At 36.1% G+C, this 17,500-nt stretch overlaps 3 protein-coding genes across 3 annotated transcripts in view; all 3 read right to left on the reverse strand.

Moving 5' to 3' along the window:
* Nucleotides 1–3,578: 3,578 nt before the first annotated feature.
* Nucleotides 3,579–8,707, reverse strand: LOC115005257 (steroid 17-alpha-hydroxylase/17,20 lyase-like). Its single transcript, XM_029427051.1, has 3 exons — nucleotides 8,597–8,707; nucleotides 4,842–4,992; nucleotides 3,579–4,758 (listed from the first exon to the last, which is right to left on the reverse strand). Exons 1-3 carry the CDS (start codon nucleotides 8,705–8,707, stop codon nucleotides 4,493–4,495), a joined length of 528 nt encoding a protein of 175 aa, XP_029282911.1. The 3' UTR covers nucleotides 3,579–4,492.
* An 835-nt stretch (nucleotides 8,708–9,542) lies between these two features.
* LOC115005247 (H-2 class II histocompatibility antigen, I-E beta chain-like) lies at nucleotides 9,543–12,004 on the reverse strand. The gene is made up of 6 exons (XM_029427038.1): nucleotides 11,852–12,004; nucleotides 11,499–11,771; nucleotides 10,391–10,604; nucleotides 10,225–10,292; nucleotides 10,025–10,138; nucleotides 9,543–9,886 (listed from the first exon to the last, which is right to left on the reverse strand). Exons 1-6 carry the CDS (start codon nucleotides 11,904–11,906, stop codon nucleotides 9,861–9,863), a joined length of 750 nt encoding a protein of 249 aa, XP_029282898.1. The 5' UTR covers nucleotides 11,907–12,004; the 3' UTR covers nucleotides 9,543–9,860.
* A 3,424-nt stretch (nucleotides 12,005–15,428) lies between these two features.
* The window catches only part of LOC115005246 (RLA class II histocompatibility antigen, DP alpha-1 chain-like), a 5,423-nt gene continuing 3,351 nt past the window's right edge, over nucleotides 15,429–17,500 (reverse strand). The window contains exons 3-4 of the mRNA XM_029427037.1: nucleotides 15,852–16,136; nucleotides 15,429–15,698 (exon numbers count right to left, since the gene is read on the reverse strand). Of these exons, the coding sequence (XP_029282897.1) occupies nucleotides 15,577–15,698; nucleotides 15,852–16,136 (407 nt within the window). The 3' untranslated portion in view covers nucleotides 15,429–15,576. The remainder of the gene's footprint in view (nucleotides 15,699–15,851; nucleotides 16,137–17,500) is intronic.

Here is a 17,500-nt window from a genome sequence, read left to right on the forward strand (position 1 = left end):
AAACACACACTGACGCTGCCGCTCTGAAAGCACATTAAAGTGTATTTCTTGATATATTTGAGCTCACGTTGATTCACGTTCGTATTTTATAACCCTGATCTCCTTACATCTTTTAAATGAAACTTAAGATGTTAATGTTTTTATGTGAGTTTCCTTTGATGAGTTTGTAGTGTCGTCTCTTGTTTTATTAATTTGAATTATTAACCCCGAAGAAGAGATCTAAATAAGAAGAAAGCAGAGCTCACCTGGTTTATTGCTCGTCTCTCTCTCCGTCCACACGTCTGCTTTGAGTCCAGCAGAGTCCAATGAGACGCCTGCTGCTGGTCACCTGACCGACAACACACAGGACTAAATTATACTTTACACCAGTATATATATATCAAATCTCTTTTTTATGATTTATTTTAATTATTTTCACCTTCTTCTTAACATCATTTTTGCTATTTTCTACTTTTTATATCTTTAAATCATGTTTATGTTTTCATCACTAGAATTATCCTATTTTTATAATCTCTATTATTTTATTGTTTTTAATACCTGTGTTATTGATTTGATTCTCTTGTAAAGCACTTTTATACATTGAAAGATGCAATGTAAATAGTTTATAATTATATTATTGTTATCTTGTGAACACAATATTTGTTAACATTGTGTAAGAAGATGAGATCTTCTAATGAGATTAGCGCCTTGAGATTGCTTTTAGCTTTGAAAGGTGCTTTATAAATACAATTTATTATTATTATTATTATTATTATTATTATTATTATTATAGATCTGATTTACAGTCAAATAAATATAAACTATATTTTTTACAAATATGAAAAGTTGAATTACTTAATAATTATACATATATATGTATGTATATATATATATATATATATATATATATATTTATATATATATATATATATTTAAATATTTCCCTTTTGTAACCATTAAATATTCTTTATTTGTCTTCAGTGTTACATTAAAGTTTATGATGAATATAAATATGTCTATTTTTATATATATATATCTAGCTGTCAATCTTGGCCTTTCTTTAATCCTATTGGCTATCATTTACCATCCGTCCAATCAGGTGTCGTTGTGAGGGCAGAGGGGCAGAGTTTAGCTCCCGGTCAATTAGCGGTTGCTTTAACTTTTAGACGGAGAATCTGTAGTCTCCGGTAAATACCGGGCCGCTGGTTAGACTCACTGTACCGTACAGAAGGTAAATATATCTTTATTTATATAGTGTGTTGTTTTTTTAATGTTGTTAAACGTCCACGCAGTTTGTAGAAGTTCTCTACATGCTATCGACACTAGCGGGCTAACATGCTAACCGCGGTTAGCATGTTAGCCCGCTCGTGTCGATAGCATGAGTCAGCATTGGATGGCGTTAGCTTGTCGGCTAATAGAGAAGTGTAGAAAATCATGAATGTATCACCAAACTCGGCATTCCTGGCTTTATCTTAGAGTCACACTGTACTATTATACCTTGATTAATGTTAATTAAGATTAATCAGTGAATGAAGCTAGCTTGTACCAGGTAAGTATGAGAGAACAACAGCTGGTCATAAAGACCTTCAGTGTATGTGCAGTAGCCTGCACTCATTCCTGTTCCTGACACCAAATAAAGACTCCCTGCCATCCTCCTGGCGAAGACTCCAAACATGGAGTTGTGCCAGAGGTGTGGACACGCTTACCCACCGACAATGGCCTACATCGACATTCCCATTATGCTAGAGTTTATATGCTAAATGTAAAAGCTCATTCGGGGCCTTTGCCTGAAACTGCGAGACAGTTAACTACTTAACTGTGTAGCAGCTCATGAGTAACACTTTATCTTTTGCTGCAATTTAATAAATAACTTGATTTTTAGCCGAGGGATTCCGTGTCCGTCTTTTTGCAGATATTAACACGCGACAGAAGCGAATCGGTTTGATGAAACACGAGTTTATTAGATGTTTCGTCTTCATCAGACAGGACCGCCGGAGAAGACGCCTTTGAAACGCAGGGATCATTACAGCTTCCCGCCACTTTTCAAACCTGGGTACTCTGGTAAGAGTTCACAAAGTGGAGATTCATTGTTTAGTTTCTGGATCCATAACTTCATAAAAAAGAGCTGCAACGATTAACACTTCATTTTACATGTCCGCGGGTTTCATGGTAACAAGCAACATATCTGAGATCACAGCAACATTATTTAATAATTATGTTTTTAGTCTCGGGGTATAAATCCTCTATATTTTGCATGTGAGCCTCATTATTAACTTGGTAAAAATAAAATAACAGCTAATTATCATTTGCTTTTTGTTAAATAGAACATAACAGGATATTGTAAAGACGCTCCGTGTTAATTATCTTCTACTTACAGGAAACCTGAGAATTGAGCTTTTACAATCTCTTCATTTACTTTGATGTTCACCAGCAGTGAGGTGGAAGAAGCGCTCACATCTTTATATTAATACATCGTCACGATCAAGGAATTTACTCTGGTGAACAAAGTAACACGAAAAGTATTGCAAAAATAAAGAAACATACAATAAGAAATATGACAGAATACTGTAAAAACAATATGTGCCGTTCAAATGGAAGAACAATTCAACAGTAAAAGTTATGATCTCTTGATGTTTTGCATTATATGAAGTAGTGACGTGTTTAACTGTCAGGACAACATATTGCTTAGTCTGAAATAATAATCCTGAGTTTTATATGTTATCGCTGACTTCTACACACAAACACAACCTGTCACGCAGTGGAAACGGTGAGGACCCAAAAGCAGAATGCAGGACGGGGGTTTAAACAAAAAGAGAGCTTTATTAAAACAAAGCCGAATCTAAAGTACAAAAAATACAAAGTAACAAATAAACTAGTGATGTGTCGAGGCGTGTGTTGATGACGTATGTGATGACGTTCGAAGCCTCGCGAACCTGGACGCGGGTTTGACGTGCGATTCGAAATATAAGGGGGAGCGAACCGCAATTGAGCCCCTTCATAATCAACACTTTATATAATATATAATGTGTGGGTTGTTGTTGCTGTTGAGTTGTTGGTATTGCGTTTGTATTGGATCATTATGGAGCCAGCCAACTAGCCAAACAGTTGTTATGCACGCCAGCATCATCTTCCTTGTGAGCGAGTAAAGAAACCAAATCTGAATCTGTTGAAAACATAATGTTCATCCCACATACTAAAGACCAGCCCCAGCCGCCCGGGGTTCGAAGTCCGACCAGTGGACATTTGCTGCATGTCATTCCCCTTCGTCCAATCTTAAACTGCACGATCATTTAAGGCGTAAAAAGCCCACATTCCCCCCCAGAACTCTCTTCTCAATAACACGTACACACAATCATCAATCTTTATTTTAAATAGAACATGATATTCAGTCTTAGATGTGTGCGTCAAAGAATCTTCAAGGCAAAGATCCTTTAGATCCACTGCAGCCTTGCACTTCATGTAGTAGAGGTCACTGTACCCGAAGCTTCGAGTAATGAACCCATTTTCAGTGCTTCACAAAGCTTCATCACCATCACTACTTCACACACCGAAGCCGTGCCATTATAATCACTCTGCCGGTTTTACATCTATTGTCCACTTGATGGCGCAGTAGAGCAAATGAGTGAACCAATTGGATGGAAAGCTTCAATGCTTCATGAAGCTTCATCTCGCCATCACTAGAATAAACTGAACACACAAACCATGCCAGGGGTAGACACAGGGAAAGACACACAAGACACAGCTGGGGGAGAAAGGCAAAGACACAAGGGCAGAGTGAATGGACACAGGAGGAACACATTAACAATCAGAAGGGGAGGGTTGTTAGGCTGACCATGAGCGGTCCAGACCATAAGCAAGGAGGCAGAGGCAGGAGAACAAGCTAACCACAATAATATAACTATCTCGTGCCAAAGAGTTTATGAAAGTATGTTATCCTTCCGTCATCAGTTCTTTATTTCATCCATTTTGTTTTTACACTGAATGCAAATCATGTAATGGAACAAATTTAGAAACATTTGTCGAACTATACTTGACAGAATTATGGTCATTTTTAATCTTTTTATAGCTGTTAAGATGTTTCTGTAGCGCTGTTAGCTAACTTTCTGCTTGTTGTGAAAATTCCCCATCATTGCGACGGGAGATGAAGACTACGTTTAAATGCACAAAATATTACATGTCTTGCTCTTATTCTGAAAAAGACATTGTAAGATGTTTACATGTAGCCGTGCGTACTTGGATTAACGCCCCCATGACGTAAATCCTGCGTTGCGATATTTGCAGATATCCAAAAACCAGTTGATATCAAAGTGTTTGATAAAATGCTACGTTCAGAACCTTCTGAAGCTCCAAACATAATGCGAGTATTGTCTTATTCAGAATGATAATGGAAGGTTAGCACACATGTAGACGTGGTCAGTGCTGTTTTCAGCTTCACAATTCATTTGTTGATTTTCACAATTTTAACAAATTGTCACAAAAATGTTAGTTTTACGTTCATTAACCCCTCCCCCTTTTATTTGGCCCCACCCGCCCACCCCGCCCTCGGAGTGACAACGAGCTTATAAGGCAACGGCTGCAGAACTACACCCAGCCGCCCCTGCAGGTTGGGCGGGGGAGCCCCGTCCGGCTGCCTGAAGCTCATTCGCTGGAGCAGAGAGGACAGGAAGAGAAAGAGCTCCAGCCTCGCCAATGATTCGCCAACGCAGACTCGAGGTCCCGCCCCGAACGGCAGGAAGAAGGAGGGTGTGACCCGCTGGCCCTGGTCGTCAAGGAAACGATCTGAAGAGGCGGGGAAACGGGGAGGTTGGTGTGTTCAGGTGAACTTTTGAAAGCTAGATATTGATATTAATTAGATGTTTCACCTGGGTTGAACAGGTCGGGTTTGTCCCACTGTGCAGGGTCGTGGTGAATCGACCACATGTTGACCAACACACGAGTCCCACGACTCACAGAGTGACCTCCAATACTACGAGAGGGAGAGAGTTTAGCTGTACGTAAACTGTCGTGGTTACTCTATATTATAATAACATAATATCAGTATTATAATAATAATAATATAATATCAGTATTATAATAACATAATATCAGTATTATAATAATAATAATAACATAATATCAGTATTATAATAATAACATAATATCAGTATTATAATAATATAATATCAGTATTATAATAATAATATATCAGTATTATAATAATATAATATCAGTATTATAATAATATAATATCAGTATTATAATAACATAATATCAGTATTATAATAATAACATAATATCAGTATTATAATAATATAATATCAGTATTATAATAATAAAATATCAGTATTATAATAATATAATATCAGTATTATAATAATAATAATATCAGTATTATAATAACATAATATCAGTATTATAATAATAATATATCAGTATTATAATAATATAATATCAGTATTATAATAATAATATATCAGTATTATAATAATATAATATCAGTATTATAATAATAATATATCAGTATTATAATAATATAATATCAGTATTATAATAATAATATATCAGTATTATAATAATATAATATCAGTATTATAATAATAATAATATCAGTATTATAATAACATAATATCAGTATTATAATAACATAATATCAGTATTATAATAACATAATATCAGTATTATAATAATATATCAGTATTATAATAATAATATAATATCAGTATTATAATATCAGTATTATAATAACATAATATCAGTATAATAATAATATATCAGTATTATAATAATATAATATCAGTATAATAATAATATATCAGTATTATAATAATATATCAGTATTATAATAATATATCAGTATTATAATAATATAATATCAGTATTATAATAATATAATATCAGTATTATAATAATAATATAATATCCAGTATTATAATAATATAATATCAGTATTATAATAATATAATATCAGTATTATAATAATAATAATATATCAGTATTATAATAATATAATATCCAGTATTATAATAATATATCAGTATTATAATAATATAATATCCAGTATTATAATAATATATCAGTATTATAATAATATAATATCAGTATTATAATAATATAATATCAGTATTATAATAATAATAATAATATCAGTATTATAATAATATAATATCAGTATTATAATAATAATAATATCAGTATTATAATAATATAATATCAGTATTATAATAATAATAATATAAGTATTATAATAATATAATATCAGTATTATAATAATAATAATAATATCAGTATTATAATAATAATAATATCAGTATTAATAAATATATATCAGTATTATAATAACATAATATCAGTATTATAATAACATAATATCAGTATTATAATAACATAATATCAGTATTATAATAACATAATATCAGTATTATAATAATATAATATCAGTATTATAATAATAATATAATATCAGTATTATAATAACATAATATCAGTATTATAATATCAGTATTATAATAACATAATATCAGTATAATAATAATATCAGGATTAATAATAATAATACAGTATAATAATAATATATCAAGTAATAATAATATATCAGTATTATATAAATATATATCAGTATGATAATAATATAAATCAGTATTATAATAATATATCAGTATTATAATAATATAATATCAGTATTATAATAATATATATCAGTATTTTAATAATATAATATCAGTATTATAATAATAATATAATATCCAGTATAATAATAATATAATATCAGTATTATAATAATAATATATCAGTATTATAATAATAATATATCAGTATTATAATAATATAATATCAGTATTATAATAATATAATATCAGTATTATAATAATATAATATCAGTATTTTAATAATATAATATCAGTATTATAATAATATAATATCAGTATTATAATAATAATTATATCAGTATTATAATAATATAATATCAGTATTATAATAATATAATATCAGTATTTTAATAATATAATATCAGTATTATAATAATAATATAATATCCAGTATAATAATAATATCAGTATTATAATAATATAATATCCAGTATTATAATAATAATATATCAGTATTATAATAATATAATATCAGTATTATAATATAATATCCAGTATTATAATAATAAATATCAGTATTATAATAATATAATATCAGTATTATAATAATAATATATCAGTATTATAATAATATAATATCAGTATTATAATAATAATAATATCCAGTATTATAATAATAATAATATATCAGTATTATAATAATATAATATCAGTATTATAATAATAATATCAGTATTATAATAATATAATATCGTATTATAATAATAATATATCAGTATTATAATAATATATATCAGTATATAATAATAATAATAATCAGTAATATAATATCAGTATTATAATAATATAATATCAGTATTATAATAATATAATATCAGTATTATAATAATAATATCAGTATTATAATAATATAATATCAGTATTATAATAATAATATATCAGTATTATAATAATAATAATAATAATAATATATATATATATATATATATATATATATATATATACACAGTGAGTGTGTTTTATCATGCGGTTCGTTCATCTATGCCTTAGCGATAACCAAGTGTTACTTTACCCTTGCTTCTATTCTCTACAGGGCCACGGCCAAGCAAACAGACTGGCGTGCAGAATACACATCCAATAAAGGTTTTCTTACACCAACCGGTGTCTTTCTTAAACAAATGACTACACGCGTCTGTGCATAATGTGGACAACAAGTATATGGGTTGTGAGCTACACAAACGTAACGGAGACTGACACCAGACGGCTACTGGGATCACCTTCGTTACAAGGGTCAACACACAGACAGGAAGTACAGCTAGACATGTAACAAGGAGTGAACACTTCAAAATAAAACAGGACACCGAAGTACAAGCAGATCGTGACACAACCTTTGTATAAAATATGTTTTATCTTATAGTTAAAAACTAAAAGAAAACTGTTTAGTATTTTTCAGAGCATTATTGTGTTGGTGTCATAAATTATAATTATATATCGACACATCTTAAAGGAATTATGAGGAAGTAGTTCATGGGAACATGTTTGTTGTTGCATAACAGGAAATGTTCATCTGAAAGAAGCTCTGAAGTAAAAGCACAAATTATACGATCTGTAAGTTATGCATTCAAAATCTTACTTCAGTGAAATTATTCTAATCTAAATGTTTTCAAAGTATCTAACGTCAAGATACTTATTCTGAGAATACTGTTGAGCTACTGGCTGTTAGCATGCGGCCATATTATCTGCCGCGGGAATTCTCGCACGTTATCGCGATAGCGGCGTATATCCCCTCTGCTAACGCCGATGTAGCTTGTGACGTCATGAACTCCACTGTAAGCAGGCTGCAGACACGGCACCCAAACGCCCTCCCTCTGATCTCTGGTGACTTTAATCATCTCTCTTTCCACCACTCTGCCCACATTCAAGCAATATGTGACCTGCCCCACCAGAGACGATACAACGCTGGACTTACTGTATGCCAACACCAAGGAGGCTCATCACCGCTCCCTCCCCAGGGTAGATCAACCTGGTACACCTCCTGCCTGTGTACAAACCCCTCGTATGGAGACAGCCAGTGACCACACGGTGAAGAGATGGTCTGCAGAGTCTGAGGAGAACCTGACCACTGCGTGGGATGTGTTCACGGTCTCCCATGGGGAGGACATGAACAGCCTCACAGACTGTATCACGGACTACATTAACCTCTGTGTGGATAACGTCGTACCCACCAGGACTGTACGATGTTTCCCAAACAACAAACCATGGATGAAGGCAAAGCTGCACATTGTGGAGACACTTCGGTACGTGTCACAGAAGCTACCAGGCTAACTCACTCACTCCCTCCCCAGCTGCAGAACTGCGGGCAGCAGCATCTCTTCTCACCAGGCCGGTGAACAAGTCACAGAAAGCATCAGAAGCTTCATGTAGAGCTGCACATGTTTCATAAAGAAGAAGAAAGCCGGTCGGACGGAGAGGTGTTGAAGGTGCAGGGATGTTATTGAAAACACTGTTCAGAGAGAAGAGGTTCAGATGTCTCCTCTCTCTGATGTTACAGTTAGTGTTTGTACAAACAGGATGTGAAGATGATTTCTTAATGTTTTACAGAAGTCATACTTTGTACTGAAATATAACTGCTGTGATTTGGAACAACATGCTACAAATGTTCTGATTCATACAAAACTGTCAAAGACATTTATTAAAACATCAGAGATGATAACTCTTCACGTGTTGAAATAGATTGAGAACATAAATAAGTTTAAATGTTTCCTACCATAAATCATTGTGAGGAATAATCAACATGTGATCAGACCGTCTCTTCACATGTATGAATATGTATTATGATTATTAATGATAATAGTTTCATTAAAGGTGAACCTGCAACTATATTATTCAGGAAGTGTGTATCAAACAAGTGGCCCTTCGTGTTCAGCACCTTGAAGTCTCACAAAGGTCGGTGACCCCTGATGTAGAAGAGTTCAGAGAATCCACAGCGAGGCAGGAAGTTGTCTGACGGTTTATTGTGGATAGAAAACATTTCCTCCAGTAAAAATCTATAAATCTAACAGTCACACCCCTACGAGCCCCATGATCATTGAAGTAACTGGATTATGATCTGAAAACAGTCAAATGTTGATTTCACACAGTAAAGCGAGTAAAGCTGGTCCAGGACTTCAGAGTTAAGACCTCCGTCCTGATTCTCCCTGGATCAGCTGAGCATCAGAGTTAAGATCAATACACAAATGAAAACACATGAAGCAGGTTGGAGCAGCGGCTGCTTCTCCTTCCATCTGACAAACCGCTCCAGGACCAGGTCCAGGATCAGCTGCTGGGAACCAGAATCCGCCCTGATTTAAAGAAGAGGAGAGACGAGGTCAACCTCAAACCCAGACACCACATCCTTACAACTCCCTGACACTGACGCGAAACACAGACAGCCTTCGGTACGGAGTTATTCAGGAGGACAGCGTGCGAAAGGTTCTGACCTCGGGCCTTCCTCTTGTAGTAGATGAACCCAGCCAGAGACAAGGTCAGACCCAGGATCAGTCCTGCAGCTCCAATGGCAATCTTGTTTCTGTCAGACTCAGACATGGACGGGTCTGAGGACAGACAGGTGGACAGACAGGTGAGCACAGAGACAGGTAAAGAGGCAGGTAGACAGGTGAACAGACAGACAGGTATTTACCCCACTCAGTAACCAGAGGCTCCCCCAGGCTGGCGTGCTCCACCACACAGGAGATCTTCTCTCCAGACCTGCTGACGCAAACCAGCATCAACATGTTTCTGCCACACGTACTCTGAAAACTGGACTGGACCTGGACTCACCTGGACCTAACTGGACCTGGACTCACCTGGGCGTGTACTCCAGGTGGGAGTGGACCTGGTAGTACCAATCACCGTCTGCCAGCTCGTCGGTGGAAGTGATGTCGGAGGTGACTTCCTGTCCGTCTCTGATCCAGCTCACTTTGATGAGTTTGGGGTAGAAGTCGAAGACGCTGCAGACCAACATGGCGGGATGTTTCCCACCAGAAGCCCCCTCAGAGTGAAGTCTGACGTAGGGCTTCGCTGAAACACACATGATTGCTGCTGTCATTCGGGCCGTTCATGGAACTTAACGGACCTTTGCTACACGTCGACACAGGCGCCGTAAACGGAACGCACAGTTTGTGGCGGGACGCGGCTCAAATGTCTGTCTTTAGGAAACATCCTTTAAACGCCACATCGCTTATCAACCGATGTGAGTTCTTAAAGAGGAGCTGTGATATCCTTCATCCCGTTGTTGGTGGTAGAACGACTTTGATGAGACATGAGAAGCAGTTCTGTGTAATTATGTGCGTCTGCTCTCTAAACAGGAAATCATGCCGACAATATGAATATTTAACAAGTTCTTCTGCAAGATTACAATTAAATAACACAAAATTAAAATCACGTGAAAATGTTCCCTTCACCAGTTTGTGAAAGAATAAATATATTTTGTAGTCGAGATGTATTTAAAGAACTGCTTTATTAAAATAACCAGCAGGTGGAGACAAAATCTAATAATATAGCTTCAGTTTAGAACGTGTGACGCTGTCAGAGCGGAGACACGAGTATACTAATATAATATATATATAATATATATCTATATCTATATCTATATATATATATATATATATATATATATATATATATATAGATATATATCTATATATATTAGATGTTAGTGGTATCATCAGCTGCTGTGTTCCACCACCAGGTGGCGACAGAGACTTTAGTGTTTATGTATTTAAGGACTTTAAAGTATTAATTTGTAAAGTGATATTTAAATAAACAAAATTAATCATAATTCATCAGCTGGATGTGAATGTGAGCCGGACATCGTGTGAACTCTGACAGCAGCAGATGAAACGTCACAAGTTGTGTTAAAGAGTTCACACACAAGATGATGTGATGTGTGAGACGTTACAGGAACACACTCACCTGACTTAGTCAGAGCAGCCTCGTAGTCAACCTGAATGTTGTGTTGGCAGTACGTCTCCTTCTGAGCGTTCATCACAGCCAGCTGTGAAGTGTCCCTGTTCCAGTACGCTGCGTTCTCCACACCGTACTCAGTGTATCCAACATACTTCCCCACACTGCTGCTGAACCTGGTGTACTCCATCTTGTTATAATAATATGACTGGGTGAACTCGATGTCCTTCAGATCAGTGGAGTTAAAATCACAACTGTCCTCCGTGAAATGCATAAATCCATCTGAAGAAGAAGCAGAGTGTGACTCTGTGTCACCACAGTGTGAACAATATGTCGTTTAGTAATATGTGTATTGATCTCACCTGCTGTGTACAGTCCGAGGAAGAGGACGGAGAAGCTGAGGAAGGATGAAGCCATGTTCCTCTGTTCACTTGTCAAACACTGACACAGTCTCACTGAGAGCTGCTGTAACAACCAGAGACCTGATCACATGACCTGCATCATCAGCTGTTACCAGGCAGACAACTCAGAACAAAGTCAGCAGCTGCAGCATGAACTCAGACTGAGTTGATCTTAACGTTTGAGTCACTGATGATGCGCTGACACATTCACACTTTGTGATCTACTTTGTGCAGCTGTGCTTTAATAAACGAGTGCTCTACAGTTTTAACAATGGACACGCGACAGTTTATGCCTTTAGTTCGGTGTGTAATGAGGTAATTAATAATTAACTTGTTCGTAGAGTTTGTTATCATCAGGAACTCCTTCTGAACACTGAACTTAACGTAAGCCGTTAGATAACTTCAAGGTAAATGTTTGAGTCCGTCCTGTGATGAGTGATCTCTCTCTTTGGACACGTCGTCGTGCTTTGGGTTAGGCTTCTTCACCTCTTCAGTTATTGTTACAGACGGCTGTTAGGATGTTATCTGATGTGTGACAAATAATAATCGTCCTGTGCACCTGATGCAGAGGTCAACACTAAAGCCTGCAGACGTCTCAGATCACATTATCGGCCGGATGGAGAGAATAAAGACGCTCTTCATGAACCCTTTCGTTTAGTTTGTACACATTACACACACACACATGCACAAACAGGACCTCGACACATGCATTGATGGTGAGATGTCAGAGTGGGGGGGTTGCAAATGGTAAGCGCCTCGAGCCGTTGGGGGTTCGGTGCCCTGCTCATGGGCAGGCTCCTCTCCGGCTACCTGTCCACGATCCACACTTGGTCCGTGCGGGGACTTGATCCGGGGACCCTCGCTAAGTCCTCACTACTGCCGCCCCCAGACAGTACAATACTGAAGTCATCTTCTTTTCTCCCCGAGTTAGTTAACTCCCCCTGTGATGATGAGCACGCTGTACATCCTGTTATATCCACCTCCCAGTGTATAAAGAGCATCTGTGACATTAATCATTCATCTTCATTCCCTCTCTGCTCTCTAGACCATCGCACGACTGTGTACACACACAGAGATACTTTTTCATATATATATTTGTATTTGTATGTAATAGTCATATAAGCTTTGTAGCCCTTGTTTTTTAGAGTCAGATTCCTTTTATGTGTTCACACATTTGGAGAATAAAGCAGTTAGCAGCTGGTTAGCTTAGCTTAGCATAAAGAAGACCCAGGGGAAACAGCTGGCCTGGCTTTGTCCAAAGGTGACAAAACCAGACCACCCTGCTCCTCTAAAGCTGAGTAACAAGTTAGATCTGGTGTTTTACATCTGGACAAAAACTCAGTTTTACCATCAGCCGGTTTACTTTAGGCTGTGATGCAGTTTTGTTGTTCGTCAACTGGAAACATAATGAAGACGTCTTCCTTTGGTTCAGATGACTTGGTGCCATCACCGGGCTCTGAGGCCATGACCAATACAGGAAGGGACACAGCTGGTAAATTAAAGGTGTTGTTGTTGTAAAGTAAGTAAGTATAGAAAGAGACTCCTTCAAAGGCAGCCTTCTTTTGCCGGAGGATGTATTTGAAGGATACATCTGATGTATCCTTCAAATACATGGCAGATTCACGGCCGCAGGTATCCCAAGATTCATTGCGCGCCCAGAGAAGTTTTTTTCAGACGAGAAATGGCGCCCCCGACCCAGCGGTAGCGACAAATAGATATACTTTAAAATGTAAGTATTAGGTTTCAACTCGCTCGAATATCTAACGATACAAATGTTATTAAATCAAAGGACCTTAAAACATAACATTTTCGCTAAAATGGTGGTTAGGATGGAGAGCAGGGAGAGGATGGAGAGCAGGGAGAGGATGGAGAGCAGGGAGAGCAGGGAGAGGATGGAGAGCAGGGAGAGGATGGAGAGCAGGGAGAGGATGGAGAGCAGGGAGAGGATGGAGAGCAGGGAGAGCAGGGAGAGGATGGAGAGCAGGGAGAGGATGGAGAGCAGGGAGAGGAGGAGAGCAGGGAGAGGATGGAGAGCAGGGAGAGGATGGAGAGTCTTCTCTTTACTGGAGAAACTTGTTGACAAATAAAATGTAAATTAATTTAAATAAATAATATATATAATGATGAATATATTGTGTATTTAATTTACATGAACTATAAATTAAAACTTAATTGATTTCAAGGTTCAAGAAGGATTTATCTTGTACATATGATTTATTAATTTATAAAACTACCTTTCAATGGATGGAAATGATCGAACAAAGACAATGATTGAATGATGATGAACCTGATGCATCATCTCAAACACATTCTCTCCGGTGATGAAGCATATCTTCAACAATGATTGAATGATTATTATAAACAATATAACATTTACAGAATATACAGATAAGTTTGCTGCTGGACTTGGATGGGCTGGTGTCTCCTGATGCATCATGTGGGTTGCGATGGTCAACTGTGTGAGATTGTGTGAATGTTTATCTACTGACGAGCCGATGTGCAACTTGTATTGTTGCCTCTGACTAACGTGTTGTAAAACGCAAAGATTGGAAAAGCACTTTATAATTGCAGTCCATTTTCCATTTGATCTCAGAAGTGAACCACTTCCAGGTTTCCAAATATCCAAAGCAAACGTTTCTCATTACAGAGTGTAAATAAATGAGTTAAATATAAAGAGTGTAAATAAATGAGTTAAATATAAAGAGTGTAAATAAATGAGTTAAATATAAAGAGTGTAAATAAATGAGTTAAATATAAAGAGTGTAAATAAATGAGTTAAATATAAAGAGTGTAAATAAATGATTTAAATATAAAGAGTGTAAATAAATGATTTAAATATAAAGAGTGTAAATAAATGATTTAAATATAAAGAGTGTAAATAAATGAGTTAAATATAAAGAGTGTAAATAAATGATTTAAATATAAAGAGTGTAAATAAATGAGTTAAATATAAAGAGTGTAAATAAATGAGTTAAATATAAAGAGTGTAAATAAATGATTTAAATATAAAGAGTGTAAATAAATGAGTTAAATATAAAGAGTGTAAATAAATGAGTTAAATATAAAGAGTGTAAATAAATGAGTTAAATATAAAGAGTGTAAATAAATGATTTAAATATAAAGAGTGTAAATAAATGAGTTAAATATAAGAATGTAAATAAATGAGTTAAATATAAAGAGTGTAAATAAATGAGTTAAATATAAAGAGTGTAAATAAATGAGTTAAATATAAAGAATGTAAATAAATGATTTAAATATAAAGAGTGTAAATAAATGAGTTAAATATAAAGAATGTAAATAAATGAGATAAATATAAAGAATGTAAATAACAGATTGTAAGTGTATTCTGTTAAATCAGCACAATACCATGAAATATAAACTTCTCTCTTTATTTTCTCAGCGGACAACACAGGAAGTGATTTACAGAGCAGATATGTTGCTGTAGCAGACAAAACGTATAACATTTCAACTTTATATATATATATATATATTTATATATATATATATATATAAATATATATATATATATATATATATAAGAAACCTTCAGAATGCAGTTCTGTAATTATTACAATCTTATTTTCACAACAGAGTTAAAGCCGTTTAATTTTATGTGATCATCTTTCAAACCCTTCTAATGTCCCGGTGCAGCTCATTGATTGGGTGGGGAGGGGTCGTGCAGCCAATCAGCTGCACTCGTTTCCTTTGATGAGGAAGAAGGTTCCAGCAGCCACACCGAGCAGACCGACAGTCAGACCCAGTCCACAGAAAACTGCAGGTCCAATGCTGGGCTGAGGCTTCTCCACATCTGGGGACAGAAACACAGAAACATGAGCTTCACCTCCACATCTGGAGCTGCTTCACCTCCACATCTGGAGCTTCACCTCCACATCTGTCGTGGTATGCTGGTCAGTGAAGGAGGTGTCTGTACTTTGTGTGAATGTAAATAAAGTTTTCTCACCCCAGATTCTGGTGAGCGGTTTGTCCAGGGCCAGATGTTTCACCCCACAGCTGTAGACGTCTCCCAGCTGTGGGATGAAGTCCAGTCTGGAGAACTGGTTGAAGGAACCATCTTTGTTGACGAAGGGGACGCTGATGCTGGCTCCTTCAGTCACGTTCTCTCCGTTCTTTGTCCAGGAGAAGGTCACAGGAGCAGGATAGAAGCCGGTCACGTGACAGATGAGGACGTTCTTCTCTCCAGGATCCATTTCCTCTTTGGTGTAGACGACCGGAGTGGAAGGAGCATCTGACAGAAACAGAGAATCATGTTCAAACAGAACAACAGCAGGAGGAGGCATCATCAGCTGGTACACACACACACACGCACACTGAACACACACATAACACATCAACACTCACATCAACACACTGAACACACACAAAAACACGCTAAACACACACATCAACACACACACTTCAACACACACTTCAACACACACACTTCAACACACACACACACACACACACACTGAACACATCAAAACTCACATCAACACACTGAACACACACAAACACACACTTCAACACACACACTGAACACACACACTAAACATACACTGTACACATCAACACACACACACACACACACACTGAACACACACATAACACATCAACACACTGAACACACACTAAACACACACTTCAACACACACACTTCAACACACACACTAAACACACACTGTAGACATCAACACACACATCAACACACACACACACATCAACACACACACTTCAACACACACACACACACTGAACACACACTGTACACATCAACACACACATCAACACACACACACACACACACACACATCAACACACACACTTCAACACACACACACACACACACACACACACACACTGAACACACCCATAACACATCAACACACTGAACACATACAAACACACACATCAACACACACACTTCAACACACACACTAAACACACACTGTACACATCAACACACACACTAAACACACACGCACTCTGACACACATACACACTGAACACACACATAACACATCAACACACTGAACACACACTGAACACATACAAACACACACTAAACACACACATCAACACACACACTACAAACACGCACTGTACACATCAACACACACACTAAACACACTGAACACACACTGAACACATACAAACACACACATCAACACACACACTTCAACACACACACTAAACACACACTGTACACATCAACACACACACTAAACACACACGCACTCTGACACACATACACACTGAACACACACATAACACATCAACACACTGAACACACACTGAACACATACAAACACACACTAAACACACACATCAACACACACACTACAAACACGCACGCACTCTGACACACATACACACTGAACACACACACTAAACACACACTGTACACATCAACACACACATCAACACACACATGAACACACACACACGCTTCATTTCGAGTCTTTAGTGAACATAACTTGTGAACATAGTTTAGTCTGAGTGAGATCTGAAGACATCGTTGATAAGTTAAATGATTTCATAGGAACACTATTCTTTACTTCTACATCTATATTCTTCTAAATCTATATTCTTCTAAATCTATATTCTTCTATA

Source organism: Cottoperca gobio, unplaced genomic scaffold, assembly GCF_900634415.1.
Source record: "Cottoperca gobio unplaced genomic scaffold, fCotGob3.1 fCotGob3_286arrow_ctg1, whole genome shotgun sequence".
Lineage (NCBI taxonomy): Eukaryota > Metazoa > Chordata > Actinopteri > Perciformes > Bovichtidae > Cottoperca > Cottoperca gobio.